Source organism: Poecilia mexicana, unplaced genomic scaffold (genome assembly GCF_051168715.1).
Source record: "Poecilia mexicana isolate PSO_F unplaced genomic scaffold, ASM5116871v1 scaffold_13, whole genome shotgun sequence".
Classification (NCBI taxonomy): domain Eukaryota; kingdom Metazoa; phylum Chordata; class Actinopteri; order Cyprinodontiformes; family Poeciliidae; genus Poecilia; species Poecilia mexicana.
Window position 1 is genome coordinate 7,225,880 of NW_028263382.1, and position 15,576 is coordinate 7,241,455.

Consider the following 15,576-nt stretch of genomic DNA (forward strand, 5'->3'; position numbering starts at 1 on the left):
TTTGGGTCTCAGCTGCTTCTAAAAACAATGTTTAAAAAAAAAACATGCAGCCATTTTTTTTTTTTGAATAAATTTGTTTTTTTGGTGTCTGTAAAATGAGCCATTTAAAAAACCTCCAGAGTGTAAATTCACAAATCAGCAGGCGCTGTGTCATGACCTAGTAACCCCAGTGGAACTCTGCCCGTTACCTAGCAACCCCAGTGGAACTCTGCCCGTTACCTAGCAACCCCAGTGGAACTCTGCCCGTTAAAAGGCAGAACTAAGCAGAATAAAATCTTATTGTAAGAATGATTCTGCACAAACAAGTCAACATGTTTTGTATAGGCCATAGACCTATCCTAACTTGTTCAACAAAGCGTAATAGGTCACCTTTAATATTGAACATTATAGGGAAAATTCGAACTACAAAGAAAAGGTTATGATAAAGGTTTGATGTTTAAAATAATGTGAAATTATCTCAATATAATCACACAGTGAAGCAGCAGCAGTCCTGATTTTGTTCCCATGTCCTTAAAAATCTGTGTCTCCTACTCACAATCTCGTCCTCCAGGTCTCGCCCAACTTGATGGACCTCCTTAGACGCCAGAAGGAGGCGCCGCCTCTCCTTCAACGGCTCGATGAGTCGGGCCATCCTGGTCTCCACGGCGGCCTGCCGCTCCACCACCGTGCCCTGGATCTGCGTCTGCTGCGGGATGGAGGCCGTCTGGACCTGGAGCTGCCCCGCCTCCTTATACCACTCCTCCATCTGGGACTCCATGGCCTGACAGAGAGGAGGAAGGGGAGGAAGATGGACCGGTAGGATGATTTTAACAGAAATGTACCATTTTTGTTCCACCTTTCCCTAAAAATGCAAAACAAATGTGACCAAAAATCAGCAAAACGATAAATGGCTGATGGACGGGAGGTGTGATGAAAGTTACTGTACCACTTAACAGGATGAATTCTGGGTAATGGAGTTAGATTTGGAGTTAAGATGGCGGTGTAAAGCAGTGCAAGTGGCAGGCGTGCCAAAGGAAGCTGTAAGCAGCAGAGTAGGAGACGGCAGGTGAAAAGATAAAGAAAAGAAAGAGGAAGTTCGTTTTAAAAGCCTCCAGATAACCAGTGTGGGAGAAACCTGCACGGACCAACAGAACTTTAAAAATATATCCATAGTTTAGGAATGACAAGTTACGGTCAGATAAAAAGGGTTTAATGTGCATAGCATGACAAAAACAGATCTACTAATTTCACTGTCAGCATTTCATTTCTATGAACATATTATTAGTGTTGGGCAAGTTACTTTTAAAAAGTAATTAGATATAGTTACTGTAATACTATGTTATAACAGATGTCATTGGCACAAAGTGGTTGAATTTATCAATTTAGCATTAGCTATAGCTAAATACTGTGTTACAGCGGTTTAGCATTAGCTATAGCTAAAAACTGTGTTATTCTGCTTTAGCAATAGCAGAATTAGCGTTTATAATGAGTCCTCTAGGGTTGGTGCAGCTAACTTCTAGCTAGGTCCACATCATGTTGAGAACGTGTTTAATTTCTCTGTTCCCTACATTTAAAAGGAAATTTTCTTTAATTCGTTAGAAAAATATCTGACAAACGAACCCCTTTAGCTACTAATGGAAACCAGTTGATTTTTGTTTGAAAGGTCAGCAGAAGCCATGCATTTCCATGTACCTGTAGTTTCTTGAGCTGCTTGTTGACGGTGGTGAGGTCCTGACCCTGGTCCACGTAGACCAGCTGCCCCTCCAGCTGCCCCAGCCGCTGGTCCAGGCTTTCGTAGCTCTGAACCAGCAGGTCCGCCTTGTTGGCCTCAAACAGCTGGCGAGCTTTGGCCTGGGTGGTGCTCTCCAGGTCCAGCCAGCACTCCCGGATCTCCTCCAGCTTCTTCCGGACCACCGGGCTCAGCTCCGGCTTTTCCTTTATCAGCTGCTGCCCTTCCTGGATGGACGAGAGACGAAAAGAGGTGGTACAGAAATGAAGATTGAAAAATTATATTTTTAACTCAATCTGGGGTGGAAGTTATTAAGACATGTTTTGAATTTCATCACATCACCAAACGTTTCCTTTGTGGCGTTTTATCATAACGATGTGCAGACGACATCGTCACCCCATCAGATTTCTGCTCCTTTTGAGCCTCACCCCCACCGGATGAACAGATGGACCGTCATCCTTTACATTCACCTGCTCCACTTCATTTATTTTTCATTCAACCCCGTCTGCACTAAAATCCGTCTCCTGTTTAATTTAGATCCAGCACAGTGTTTTATATGAGCTTCAGAGGGAAAAAGGCGTAAAAAATAAAGAAAATATCTCCAGTCTCTTACATAATTAATGGTACAGCTAGTATATGTATGTAGAATTATTAAAAATAAAGTAAAACAAGTAAAATATATCAGACTCATAGGCAAGTGAACATCAATAAGAAGAAAATAGCAAAAAAAACCTAAATGAAAAAGAATCAAACCGTTTTCACAGCTCTGGTAGACTCGGTTCGATTTGGGACCAAAACTTAAACATTTGTTACATTTTCAGCTGCTGTGGTTCTTTCACACTTCACTGAGTCAAATAATCCAAACCCTTCGAGCAACCGGTTCCCTTTTTCACTTACAACACGTTTTTCAAGTGAAATAATCTAAGAGTGGAACTAAAAACTTTTCATCAATATGAAGAAATTATTGACTTAAAAAAAGCTCCTATATCTTCCTGAAAAGTTCTTGTAAGTTAGTTTTGTTTTATTTCAAGCATACAAAGATATTTGAACCTGAAACTAGACCAAAAGTACTTTGCTAAGATTTTGTGTTTTTGCAGTGAGGTAAAATGTCTCTCTACACGACGCCTGCCCTTAAATCAAGTTAAATGATTATTTCTGATCGATTCAGTGGCAAAGAGAGAAAGTTTTTAAACATTTGGATCTTAGCGGGGGGTAGATTCAGACCAGCGCAGTGACTCATCATCCACAGCGGACAACACCCTGCCTGAATCACTCACATCCACATGCAGCACTGCTCCAACTGCAGGGAAACAATGTTTTTAGGAGCCAATTCAGCCGTAATATTAGTGCTTAATCTGAGCACATTGACAGAAACATCAGCAGAAAGAGCATCAAAGTTACTGTATTTAACTGTAAACCTGCATTTACACACTCTACACCCCTGTGAGTCCCAGTGTGAGTGTCTTACATCAGCTTTCATTGTGTTGTTGTGCTTTTTGCGGGCCTGCGCTGCAGTGAGTGGGAGCGCAGCGTGGGCTGGAGCAGCTTCACCCACTCGCTCCGAGCTGCTGCAGCAGCTGCTGCCATGCTCAGGCTGGGAGCCTCTGCTGCACTGATCATCTGCACAGATCCCAGTGCCAAGAGGAAAACCCTCCTCCATGGAGACGCAGCTCTGTTTCCCACTGAGCTGGGAAACTGATTTGCAACAACAAAACTATTAAAGAAGCAGTATCATGCACAACCAAGACACTATGGCAACTTCAGTTTAAAAAAAAGCTACATGTTAAATCTGACTTTGTAATTTAATGCCCTGAAATTGGGCCTCTCTCTCTTTAAAGGGGCAATATTATGTAAAATATTATTTTTTTTAGCTTTAAATCATGTTATAAACTTATTCTCTCGTCAAAAACAAACCTGCAGTGTTGCTTGGATTCCTTCATGCATGTTTGAGGAATCCTTTAGTCTCCATGGCAACCGTTCAGCTCTAAAACGTCCGGTTGGATCTAGCCCCGCCTTCAAGACAAAGCTCCTCCCCCACTTAGCTCCCTCAGACTAGCCAGCAGCAATTAGCAAACACCTGGTGGACCTGCTGAGCTCATTACAGGAGCTGCTGCTCAGTGAAACGCTGGTAAAAACGTTGTTAAAGGGTTAATAGAGGAGCCATGTTGGGATGATTTTCTGTAGGTGGAGCTTCAGAGAGAGCAGGAGTTTCTTAAAGAGATAGACGCCCAATTTCAAGGCATTAAATCAGGAGGTAAAATTTCTTTAAGTCATATTTGATATATCCAGCATTTTCACAACTGAATGCAACAGCTACTTGATTATGCTATAAAATGACATTTTGTGCCTAGAAAGATGATAATACTGTCTCTTTAAGAATTCTTTCTGAAACTCCACCTTCAGTAAGTCATCACAAAATAGCTCCTCTATTAAAGGAGCCATGTTTTTACCAGCGTTGCTCTGAGAAGTAGCTCCTGTCATGAGCTCAGCAGTTCCACCAGGTGTTTGCTAATTGCTGCTGGCTAGTCTGAAGGAGCTGAGTGGGGGAGCCGCTAAATGCAGTGTTTGTGTAGCTTTAGCATTAGCAGAACTAATGTTTGTGATTAATGCTTTAGCGTTAGCTTTTCAGTTAGCGTTACCCACCTCTGTGTATTTGTCCTTTATGTGAGCTAACTACAGTCTGCAGTCTCTGAGTTGGAGCTCTGGAGTTAGTTGCAGTTTTTCCTGAGCATTGAACAGAGCAGAGTTTTCCACATGTACATAAGCAACAGTTTATCCTCTAAGGATTTCTGCTTTGGTGTAACCAACACCTGTACCCTCCAGAACAAAGAAACCTCAGAAAATGTGGTCACATCGAGGACGACGATCAGTTAATTAAATGCATTTTATCAGCAGTTTCTCTTAATTCCCACACAAGCAGCGAGGATGTTCTTACCTTCACTAAAAGGTCTGGAGAGGTACGACTGTGTGCTTCCTCTCCAGACAAACAAATACAACAGAAAGTGAATAAAAATGTCAGAAAGTGAAATGAAGTAAGAAGCAGCTGATCTTGTCCTTCTTTAAGTTAATGAGGTCAGCTAATTATCAAGCAGAGTGAGAATCAAAATCCCAAAGGGTTTAGGCTTAAAAGTGCACAGAGAACAGCAAACTCACTTTTCATCACTCTCCCCTGCAGCAACGCAAGACTTTACATTTTCAGACAAATCAACTCCCTATATAAAGCAAATACAATCCTAATGCAGTGAGAGAAACACTTTTGTAATTTCTATCTTAGCCAAAACATAAACTTAGTCATTTTTTATTTTGCGACTACAAAATGTTGTTTTAAAGGTTTTGTTGGCTCCAGTGTCCCCCACCTGAAAGTAGCCTGGCAGGAAAGAGAGAGGGGGAAGACATGCAGCAACGTCACCAGGCCGGGAATCGAACCTGCGGCCACCAGCATGAGGACCAAGATCTCACCACATGGGCCGTGCCCCTGCACCACCACAGCACCTCCATAAAGTTAACTTTTGTCTTAAGTTGTTATTTCGCATTAATATTGTTTCTCAAAAATGTTGGGATCTGAACGCTGCCCATCCAGACTGGCGTCTTGTTGAGGAAGTCCAGTCACTCTGCAGCAGCAGAACATCATTTATTGATTAAACACAGCATTAAGCATTCAGAACAATGCAAAGTCAGCTTATAGATCCAGATCTCTGTAGTACAGGAACACCTACTACTGTAGGCGCTTTGCTTCTTTTACTTCCTCTTCACCGTCTCTTGTTCTCTTATTCAGATTTCTCTCAAAGAAACACTGGATTTATGTCGCATTAAAGCAGCTAATAAATAAAAACATCTTTGCTCAACAGCAACGTTTATTCTAACAATTAATCGATTATACTAATGATTAATCAACTAATCTGAAACAACTTGGCACACATTGCAGATTTTTTATTTAAGCCTCTTCATGTAATATTAAAAGTCACTAAAAGATGCAAGTAAACAAATAATCTAATTGCTTTTTTAAAATGAGAATATAAACATTTGTAGCTGAGGGAGCGTCTGCAGCTAAATAAATACTTATACATGTAAAAAGCTTTCTGCTGGACTTAGCATAAATATACTGTGTGTTTCAGCAATCGACCTTTTTTGAGTCTCTGCTCTCCAGATTACTTGATTATTTCAATAATTATGCAAAAACATGTATGTAACAGTGTGAGGATTGTCTGGCATAAGGACATTGGCTGCATTTTCAGTGATGACGAATTGTTTAGAATAACATCAAATAATGTGGAATATATTAAAGGATCTAGAGCAAAATGTATGCACTATAAAATGGTACATAGATGTTATTTCACCCCATCCAGGCTCCGTAGAATAGGTCTACTCAACAATAACCTATGCTGGAAATGCAAAACAGAAGCAGGAACCTTTAGACATGCGATCTGGGAATGTAAATGCACTTCCCTATTCTGGAAAACAGCATTACAACACATTGGAGAGAGGATATGTGTGGGGATAACCATGTCACCAACACTGTGGTTATCAGGGGATCAAACAGTGATGCCAATCTGTGGAAACACCAAAGCACCGTGGTGCAGGCGGGGACGGTGCCAGAATAATCTACAACTGTATGAATGTGAAAAGGTGGTTTCACATGAACAAATGAGAAATAATGACAGAAAATGTCAAGAAATCCTGGAACTGTTTCCTCTCCTGCAATACTGGGCCAAGTAAACTCCTCTCATGAACTGCTGTTTTGGAAAATACTGACGAGTGACGACTTCTGTTTCCTGTGGTTGTTTCTGCTACCGTCGAGGATTATTTACGCCAATCATCTGTGAAACTTTGGATTGGTTTTATTTTGGTTTGGTTTGTTTTGAGAGGGTGAGAGGAGGGTTGGAAGGGTTAATTTACACGTTTGTTCTGAAACAAAAAAAAAAAACTTTAACAAAAAAAATAACTGATTAATCGTTTCAGCTCTACTTTTAAACAATGAAAAACAGTGAAAGATGTGACTTTTCAAGTCCAAATTTGCACACCACTCTACACTAATATGAACAAACAATGATTGTTAGGCTTCTGAAGTGAAAAATATATAAAAATGGGCCAAAAAATCCCACAATTAAAAAATTTCCCGCACCTCCAGTCCAGCTGACGGATTCTTCCAGATGTAGTCCAGCTACAGTTCTGGATGTAAAACAGAACTGTAGTTCTGTTTTACATCCAGAACTCCAGTTTCTGGCTACCGCTTGGCTGTGCACAGAGCTGATTTAATCTCACACATCTATCGATATAATTCAGAGATAAATGTAACATTAATGGCTGTTACTGCCCAATAAAGGAATTTCTCAAAGGGTGTTTTTTGTTTTTCAACTGAAGGCCTACCCAGAGTAAATCCAAGTAGGTGGAAAACCTTCGACAAAAGCAGATCTTAATTAGATTCTGGTTCAGTCAGGAACAAAAACTGAATGGAAACCACTGAGGACGAGTGAATGAGTCAGAGGGAACAGGAAGCGGGAACATGACGGGATGGAGGAATGACCTTCATGCATGGCAGAAAGGGGGACAGGAAGGAGGCGAGAGATCTGATTGGCCAGCTGCTGCCTGGCAACCGTGAAAAGCACATAAAACAGGAGACATGTTGCCCCATACACTGAAGCCGACACGTCAAGGAAAGGTGAATGATGAGCATCGAATCACGTCTCCTCTGCTCACTGATCCAGAACAACCATCAGTCATGGTGTCATTTGGTACTAAATGCTTTAACTTCCTGAATGAAAATCAACTGACAGTCCAGTAGAATCGGTTCGATTTGGGACCAAAGTTTCAACATCAGCTCCATCTCCTGCTGCTGTGGTTCTTTCTCTCTGCTCTGAATCAAACCAACCAAACCCTTTGAGCTACCTGTTCCCCTCCTTGCCTGTGGAGGCGCTGCACCAAGAACCACTGAAGGAAACAACACAAAAAACTCTGAAGACACTGAGAGCAACTTCCTTCTTCACCAAATGGAAACAAAATGGAGAAGCATCAGATTTTAGTGGTTGTAGGATTTCTCTTCAGTCTTTGGCTATAGATCAAAAGCCATTTCACCCGCTAACGCTAGGTTAGCGTGTTTGTTTTGGTTGTAGTGGATTACTACTGCGAAGTAGTCCACTTCCTGTGAAGATACCAACTGAAGCTGGTAAGAAAAGTAAACAAGTTGGACCCAAAATAAAAACATACTGGAATAGGAAGAATAAACATTTATACTACAAAATCTTCAGCATACAAAGCAATTCACATCAAAAAACAATAAGGCTAGAAATGTTAGAAAATATAATGAGAAATTATCATTTCTCAATATACATTTTGAGAATACATATCTGGAATTTCTCTATTCTGGAGCTAACAAAGGTGCTAACAGATAATTTAGTTTCCAAGATATCTAAAAAAAAAGAGACAATTTAATCAAATTAGTTAAAACCCCTGAGATTTTATTTCTACGTTTAAATTTTGGCAGTGTCAGTCTTCCATAGAATAATGGATTTCGAATCAGTGATAAACCTAAACAGCAGCTTTTAAAGAGGTTAAAAAAAGATTTTAAGCATGAACTTTGTGTCTGTCTGCATACTGATGGGATCTTTATTCTGCTCCAGTCTGAATCAGACGCGGATGTAATCGGGTCAGTTGAAGCAAAGACTTCGTAACGTCGTGTTCACACCTCTGACTCGCTGCTGTGACATCGATCCAGACGTGTAAAATCATTACCCCTCAGTGCAGCTGGAGATTTGTGCCACATTTCTTTGATTCCTAGACTTTTAAACGTTGTGTGTGTGTGTGTATGTGTGTGTGTGCGTGTGTGTGTGTGTGTGTGTGCGTTTGTTTGTAATACCTTGTGGGGACGATTTTCCTGACATATACTACATTGTGGGGACCAGTCGCTCCTCGTGGGGACCTGAGCCTGGTCCCCACGAGGGGAAACCCTGTTTTTGGGTCAGGGGTCAGAGTTAGGGCTAAGGTATGAATTGAGTTTTGGTTGGTTAGGGTTAGGAAAAGGGTAAAGGTTAGGGTTAGGCTGTAGAAATGAGTAGAAATGAATGGAAGTCAATGGAAAGTCCCCACAAAGATAGCAAAACAAACGTGTGTGTGTGTGTGTGTGTGTGTGTGTGTGTGTGTGTGTGCGTTTCTGTGTGTGTGTGTGTGTGTGTGTGTGTGTGTGTGTGTGTGTGAGCTCCACGCCAAGGTGACATTTGCTTGCAGAACTGCTCCTTTTTCATGCCATCCATGCTATCCATTCCCCAGATTAATTACCTCCCATCAAACTCCCAGGAGGTTTTTTTTTTTTTTTTATGTTGTGTCCCAGAAAAATAATCACAGGGTCAGAGGAAGCAGAGTGCGCTCCAGCACCCCCTTGTGGTTGGGAGAGGAAACGCATGTTCCATTTATATCATCAAATACTGGATAGTTAAAATATAGATTTTGACATTGTTTGTTTGAACTAAACTTATAAACATTACTGAACATTATAGACAGTCTTTCTCTGTTTAAATATTTTCTGATTATTTTTTTTTTTACTTTTGACTCAGCTTTAACGTTTTTATTGTTTTGTTTTTATGTCTGATTTACTTGTAGACCAACTGTGTTGTTCAGGCCTCTTGCAATAAATCAATTAATTGCATGATAAATTAAAACAAGCTCAATAATTTCCATTTGCATTATTTATCATTTCTCTCTTTCTACCAAAAACTGGATGCTAAAAGACTTCAGTCTGGTGTTTTTGTCTCAACTAGATTCTCTTTTGAAGTATAATTTTGTTTACAGAGACTTCATAATTAATTTTATTTGCTGTTTCTGTTGTTTTGTTTATTTATTCCAGGTCCAGTGTTAAATGTTGATTAGAATTTAAAGTTTATTGATCTTTGGGAATGTCCTATTTCACTATTATTATGCTATTACCAATATATTACTGGAAAATTGTCTCAAATCAACAATACTGTCATTCATTTCAATAACTTCTGGGACAATTTATCGTCCAGCAAAATCTGTTTCTGTGACAGGCCTAGTTAAAATTACCACAATTCATGGCAATGTAAATATGCAGGAATTAACGTAATAGGTAAATTTCATCCTTTGTCCTGAGATAAATACCTCACTATGCAATTTACAAGATTTTTCTTCCATTAAAAGAAGTAAAACAAAAATATCAACCAAAGAAAACATTTATACAAGAAACAGGCAGAGTCAGAATAAAAACAGCATAGTTAAAGAGATCTTATGAAGCTCTGTGGCATCAAGAATCAGAAGAAACTCTCTGAAAACGGCTCCAGCCTCCTTTAGCTGAGCAGAGGGAGAATGCACTCAGCAGCGGCGTGACCCAAAAACCGTTCGCTCCAGGCAGGAAACCTGCATTATCTGATGGCGGCACGCACCTTTTCGATTTTATCCAGCCATTCCTTGTTCTGGGCCAGCTCGGCCATGAAAGCCTGGTGCTTCTGCCACTTCTTGTGCAGCTTCTGGGTCTCGTCTCGGCTGCTGTCCCTCGCCATCAGCATCTTTTCGTACACCCAGTCCCCCAGCTGCAGAGAAAAGACGACAGAGGAGGAGGAGGAGGAGGAGGGGAACCATAAGTCATTTCTATTGCAAACATGCGCAAAACTTTGTCCATATTCTGCTAATGTCAAAAGAACAAAAAAAACAACAACAACTTTGCAGTTGCGTTGTTTCCATTAAATAAGAAACACAATTAAAATCACACCAGAATATGTTTGTTTATGCGGTAAGTCATTATAAAACTTTCAGCGCCTCCAACTACTTCTGGTTGTCTTCACCTGTTTGCCCCTGTGGCAACAACCGGCTGTAGATCATATGACCATTTTATTGTTATTATTAACATATAAAACCAACATCCTGCGATGGACTGGCGAACTGCCCAGGGTGGCTCCCGCCTGTCGCCCAAAATGTCTCGTTGAATTACAAGGTCACTGTTAATGATGCTACAAGGCTAATGCTAGCATGATGAGCGACGAGCATGTTGACCAGTAGGATGTGTGTTATCACCACCATGCTGAGTAACATTGACATTTAGCATGTAAAGCTCAGTTTATATATAAATCTTAGCTAACTGCTAATGTTAGCAACTATCTAACATTAGCAGCTACCACAGATTAAATGTCGCTGCTAATGCTACCTTTAGTACTAGCAGCTAAAAAAATTAAATAAGAATTTTTCATTTAATTTCTTTTTCACATCAATGAAGTATTTTTTAAATGAATTGCATTTGTACTACTAAAGCTACAAAAGATAATGCTATCACTGCTTGACGACACAGAGACTAATGCCTGCAGAGAGCAGGGAAGCATGAGAAACGACACTGCGAGGCTAACGACACCAAAATGAGGACTTTAGCTAGTAGCATTAAGGTAACCTTTTGCTATAAAATGTAGCTAGTGCTACCTTTTGTAGCATTAGCTGCTAATGCTACCTTTAGTGTATGGGTTGTCATTTTAATGATCACCTACTAACATGTTGATGTTATTAGAATGTGTGTTATCACGTGATTAAAATGACTTAGATACAAAAATGCTGTCAATAAAAACACTAAATAAAAAGTAAAACAATTATTATAATTATATGGTCAATGTAAGCGCAGCTATTGACGCTCTGATAAGATTTCTGAAATATCAAAACACCCTTATCAAAAGATGCAGAGCAGAATTATTGATTATTAAACATATTTAGTGCAGAAGAGATTCATGTTAGCATAAGTAAAACGCTTTTTTGCATTTTTTCCTCATATTTTTACGGCGTTTCTAGTTGAAATACAAGGTCACGGTTAATGACGCACGGCGCATGTAGCCTGACACACGTGTAACAACAAACATGGCTGCAGGAATTCACATGTGCAGCATAACAGCTTACAGTATCTCCCCCCACCCACCACCACCACCTACGCAGACTCAAACACCGAGCAGACCCCCGCTCTCACTCAGGCTGCGATATGCACATTTAATTCAAAAACCCATCGGAATACACTCCATGTTCTGCTCTCACTCAGCTGGGAGGAAGAAATCTGGTTTACCAGCGGCGGTTAGCGGCAGCAGCCCGCTGGGTAGTGGCAGCTGCAGGCTGCAGCCTCCGATGTCCGCATCCTCGCTCCTCCACCGACATGCAAAGATGCTCCTCTATGCAGAAAACACGGGAGCGGAGAGGGAAAAAAAAAAGCTGGGAGGAAAATGAAACCAGCAGTGAAGAGACTTCCTCCCTCCTTCCTCTGGTGCCAAAGCCTCGCTCAGAAAGGAGAGGATGCGGGAATGGGGGTGGATCAGTGACGGAGGAGTGAAAGGAGAGAGACACCCTCCTCCCAAAAAAGAAAAAACAACAATAAAATGGCACAGAGCCGAGCCCCTCCCCTGCATCGCTCCGTCTGTGACTGAGCCGGATGCTCGGAGGGATGGAGGCGGGGAAGACCGAGCAGTCCGGGACGGCAGGTACCGAGCATCCGGCTTTTACAGGTTTGTTCAAACCGTCACCATGTCGTGACAGTAGCTGCGTTTCTATTAACCACGTATTTTTTTTAAGTCACGTGTTTCGATATATATTTAAAAAGTTTCACGTTAGGATGAGGTGGTTTTTCAGCCACTTTGAAACACTTTTGCCGCCTCACAAAAGTCACGTGATTCACAGCCGGATGTTACTACGGGCGAAAACCACGAAGAAGACAACAGGAAGTGGTAATAAGATGATGATTTGTTTTTTCTTTTTTTTTCTTCATAAAAAGTTGTCTCATTCCAATGTGTTGAATCCATTGCTCTTTTCCAAAATGGCAGACTACAATTTCCCCAAAAATCCAGTGATTAGCATGCAGCTGCTCCCAAGTAGGCGGGGCTTGTCACTCCAAGTCATTGAAGGTGAGCGCTGAATTATGGACATAGCTGATGTTTACATAATCACTGTCATTATTTTTAATGACTTATTGTGTGAACAAGCTTAATCACTTATGATTTTTTTTATTAAATATCTTATTTAATGGAAATACCACAATTCTGAAATTGTAATTTTTGGACATTAGCAGAAAATAGACAAAAATTTGAGAAGATTTGTAATTGTAATTCCTTAGGATAGGCCCCTCAAATCAGTTTACAATCTATACTCATGAAAATGGTTGAAAACAGATACAAAATTATACACACATGTTATTTCTGAAAAGCAGAAGCGGAGCCTCCTTTACCACCATGGTAAGCCAAGAACAGAACACTTGTCTTTTCCAGCAGCCATTGTACAGCACATACAGCAGTATAAGCAGCTGAGCAAACTTGTTGGAGCTCAGTTTGGGGTATAGGTAATGGTGCAGCACTTGCTCATTTGCGTTGTTACATTCTGGAGGTTTTTGAAATGGCTCATTTTCCAGACACCAAGAAACGGCTGGGTGGCTTTTTTAAACGCTTGGACTGTTTTTAGAAGCCGTTGAGACGCAAATGGAAGCAGAAAAACGTGGCAAAAGTGTATTTTGCATCATAGATCCCCTTAAAAATAAATACACCTTGATTTGTAGATATGTTTTACCAAAACTCTTCAAAATGCATAGTTTTGGCTTCACTCTGTGCAAATTCACTAAAGGAATGCTACATTATTGCAACTTAGGTAACAAAATGTGCATATTCTTATTTATAAAAGGAATTTAATTTGTTTGTCTAATACTGCACTTTAAAAAAGGCTAAAGAGGTGCCAATTTTTTTTATCCAATTAATCGTCAGAATAATCGTTAGCAGCAGCTCTGCTTTTATTTGATCTTCCCCTCCGTCTCTGCAGCTGTACTCTCAGTTTCCAGCTTGATGCTGCTGCAGTGGTGAAGCAACAAGAACCGAAAGCAGAGAGAGAAGGAGAGGAAGGCAGGACGGATTAGCAGATTGGCTGTTTTTATGAATCGGGGCTGGTTTTCACACGTCGTCGCCTCTTCTTGGAGTTATCACACTCTGTCTTGGTGCCGCGCAGACGTGTCGGGGAACAGGCAGCTGTAAACACGACGCGGCTCACACCTCCAGAGGCGACAGCAGGAGCACGCGCACGGAGGAATTTAAAAGTTGCATAAGTGATGTGACTGCAGGGGTCATGGAGGATCGGAGGGCGGCGCAGGTTTTATCCTCCTGTCTGTTTCCAAGGTTCAACTTTAATGATAAACACATAGCAATCCCAATTTTTATTAAATTTACAACCATTACATTCCACCGTTTTAAAATGTTTAAAATTATGAAACCAATTTTAATAGACAAAGATAACAAAATGAAATACAGAAAGGAGTTTTCAAATGATGATTTTAATTTAAAATGCAGTTTAAATCAACTGGACACTCTATTAAAAGTTAAAATCAGAAAAAAGAGTTTGCTAATAAGCTAAATATTTAGTTACAAATGTAATATTTAGCTTGCTAAATAAATATTAAATTTGGAGCTAAATTTTTGGCTCCAAATTAAATATTCAGTTGTCAAGCCAAATATTATTTTACAAGCTAAATATTTACCTAAACATTTATCTACTCAGCTAAATATTATGCTCAAATATTTCTGTCAAATATTTAGCTTGCTAGCTAAATGTTTAGCGAACAAGCTAAATGTTTAGCTTCAAACATAATATTTAGCTTGCTAAATAAAAAATAATATTTACACATATTTATTTACCAATGTTAATATTTTTAATCTTTATCTAATGTTTTCTGTAGTTTAAATTATGTAAATTCCCCCAACAACATTACACTAACGTGATGGTTGAATATGTAAATATCTTTGAACGTCAACAAACTACACAATCTGCAGGTAGTCAAATAATTCAAGGGAACATTTGTAGATCCTGAATGGTTCTTCCCCGTTTTTCAGAACCGTCTCAGTGGTGGAACAAGCGGGTCGAGCCATGGAATCAGTTTGATTGGCAGCAAACCGCATTCACTGATCGACCCATGAATTTATGTCACCGGATGACCAAAGGCGATATGTGCAGACAAACGGCGTCAAGTGGAAGAGCAACGTACAAACATACCGAGAGATTTCAGAGAAGCTGGCCAACCACGGACAGGCGCTTCAAAATGACATCATCAGAGCGTCGACCGCAGCTCAGAGGAACACCGGGTCAATGGAGACATAACCAACTGGGCTACAACCCAACCGGGCTACGACCCAACCAGGCTACGACCCAACCAGGCTACGACCCAACCAGGCTACGACCCAACCGGGCTACGACCCAACCGGGCTGGAACCCAAACGGGCTACGACCCAACTTTGCTACGACCCAACAGGGCTGGAACCCAAACGGGCTACGACCCAACCGGGCTAAAACACAACCGGGCTAAAACCCAACCGGGCTGGAACCCAACCGGGCTGGAACCCAACCGGGCTAGGACCCAACCGGGCTACGACCCAACCGGGCTAGAACCCAACCGGGCTACAACCCAACCGGGCTACAACCCAACCGGGCTGGAACCCAACCGGGCTACAACCCAACCGGGCTACGACCCAACCGGGCTAGAACCCAAACGGGCTACGACCCAACTTTGCTACGACCCAACAGGGCTGGAACCCAAACGGGCTACGACCCAACCGGGCTAAAACACAACCGGGCTAAAACCCAACCGGGCTGGAACCCAACCGGGCTGGAACCCAAACGGGCTACGACCCAACCGGGCTAAAACACAACCGGGCTAAAACCCAACCGGGCTGGAACCCAACCGGGCTGGAACCCAACCGGGCTAGGACCCAACCGGGCTAGAACCCAAACGGGCTACGACCCAACTTTGCTACGACCCAACAGGGCTGGAACCCAAACGGGCTACGACCCAACCGGGCTAAAACACAACCGGGCTAAAACCCAACCGGGCTGGAACCCAACCGGGCTGGAACCCAAACGGGCTACGACCCAAC

At 41.4% G+C, this 15,576-nt stretch overlaps 1 protein-coding gene across 1 annotated transcript in view; it reads right to left on the bottom strand.

Annotated features, from left to right (window-relative positions):
- sptbn4b (spectrin, beta, non-erythrocytic 4b) overlaps positions 1-15,576 on the bottom strand; it is a 64,761-nt gene that overhangs the window by 20,895 nt on the left and 28,290 nt on the right. Inside the window, exons 24-26 of the mRNA XM_088011623.1 lie at positions 10,099-10,245; positions 1,672-1,935; positions 536-760 (exon numbers count right to left, since the gene is read on the bottom strand). Of these exons, the coding sequence (XP_087867749.1) occupies positions 536-760; positions 1,672-1,935; positions 10,099-10,245 (636 nt within the window). The remainder of the gene's footprint in view (positions 1-535; positions 761-1,671; positions 1,936-10,098; positions 10,246-15,576) is intronic.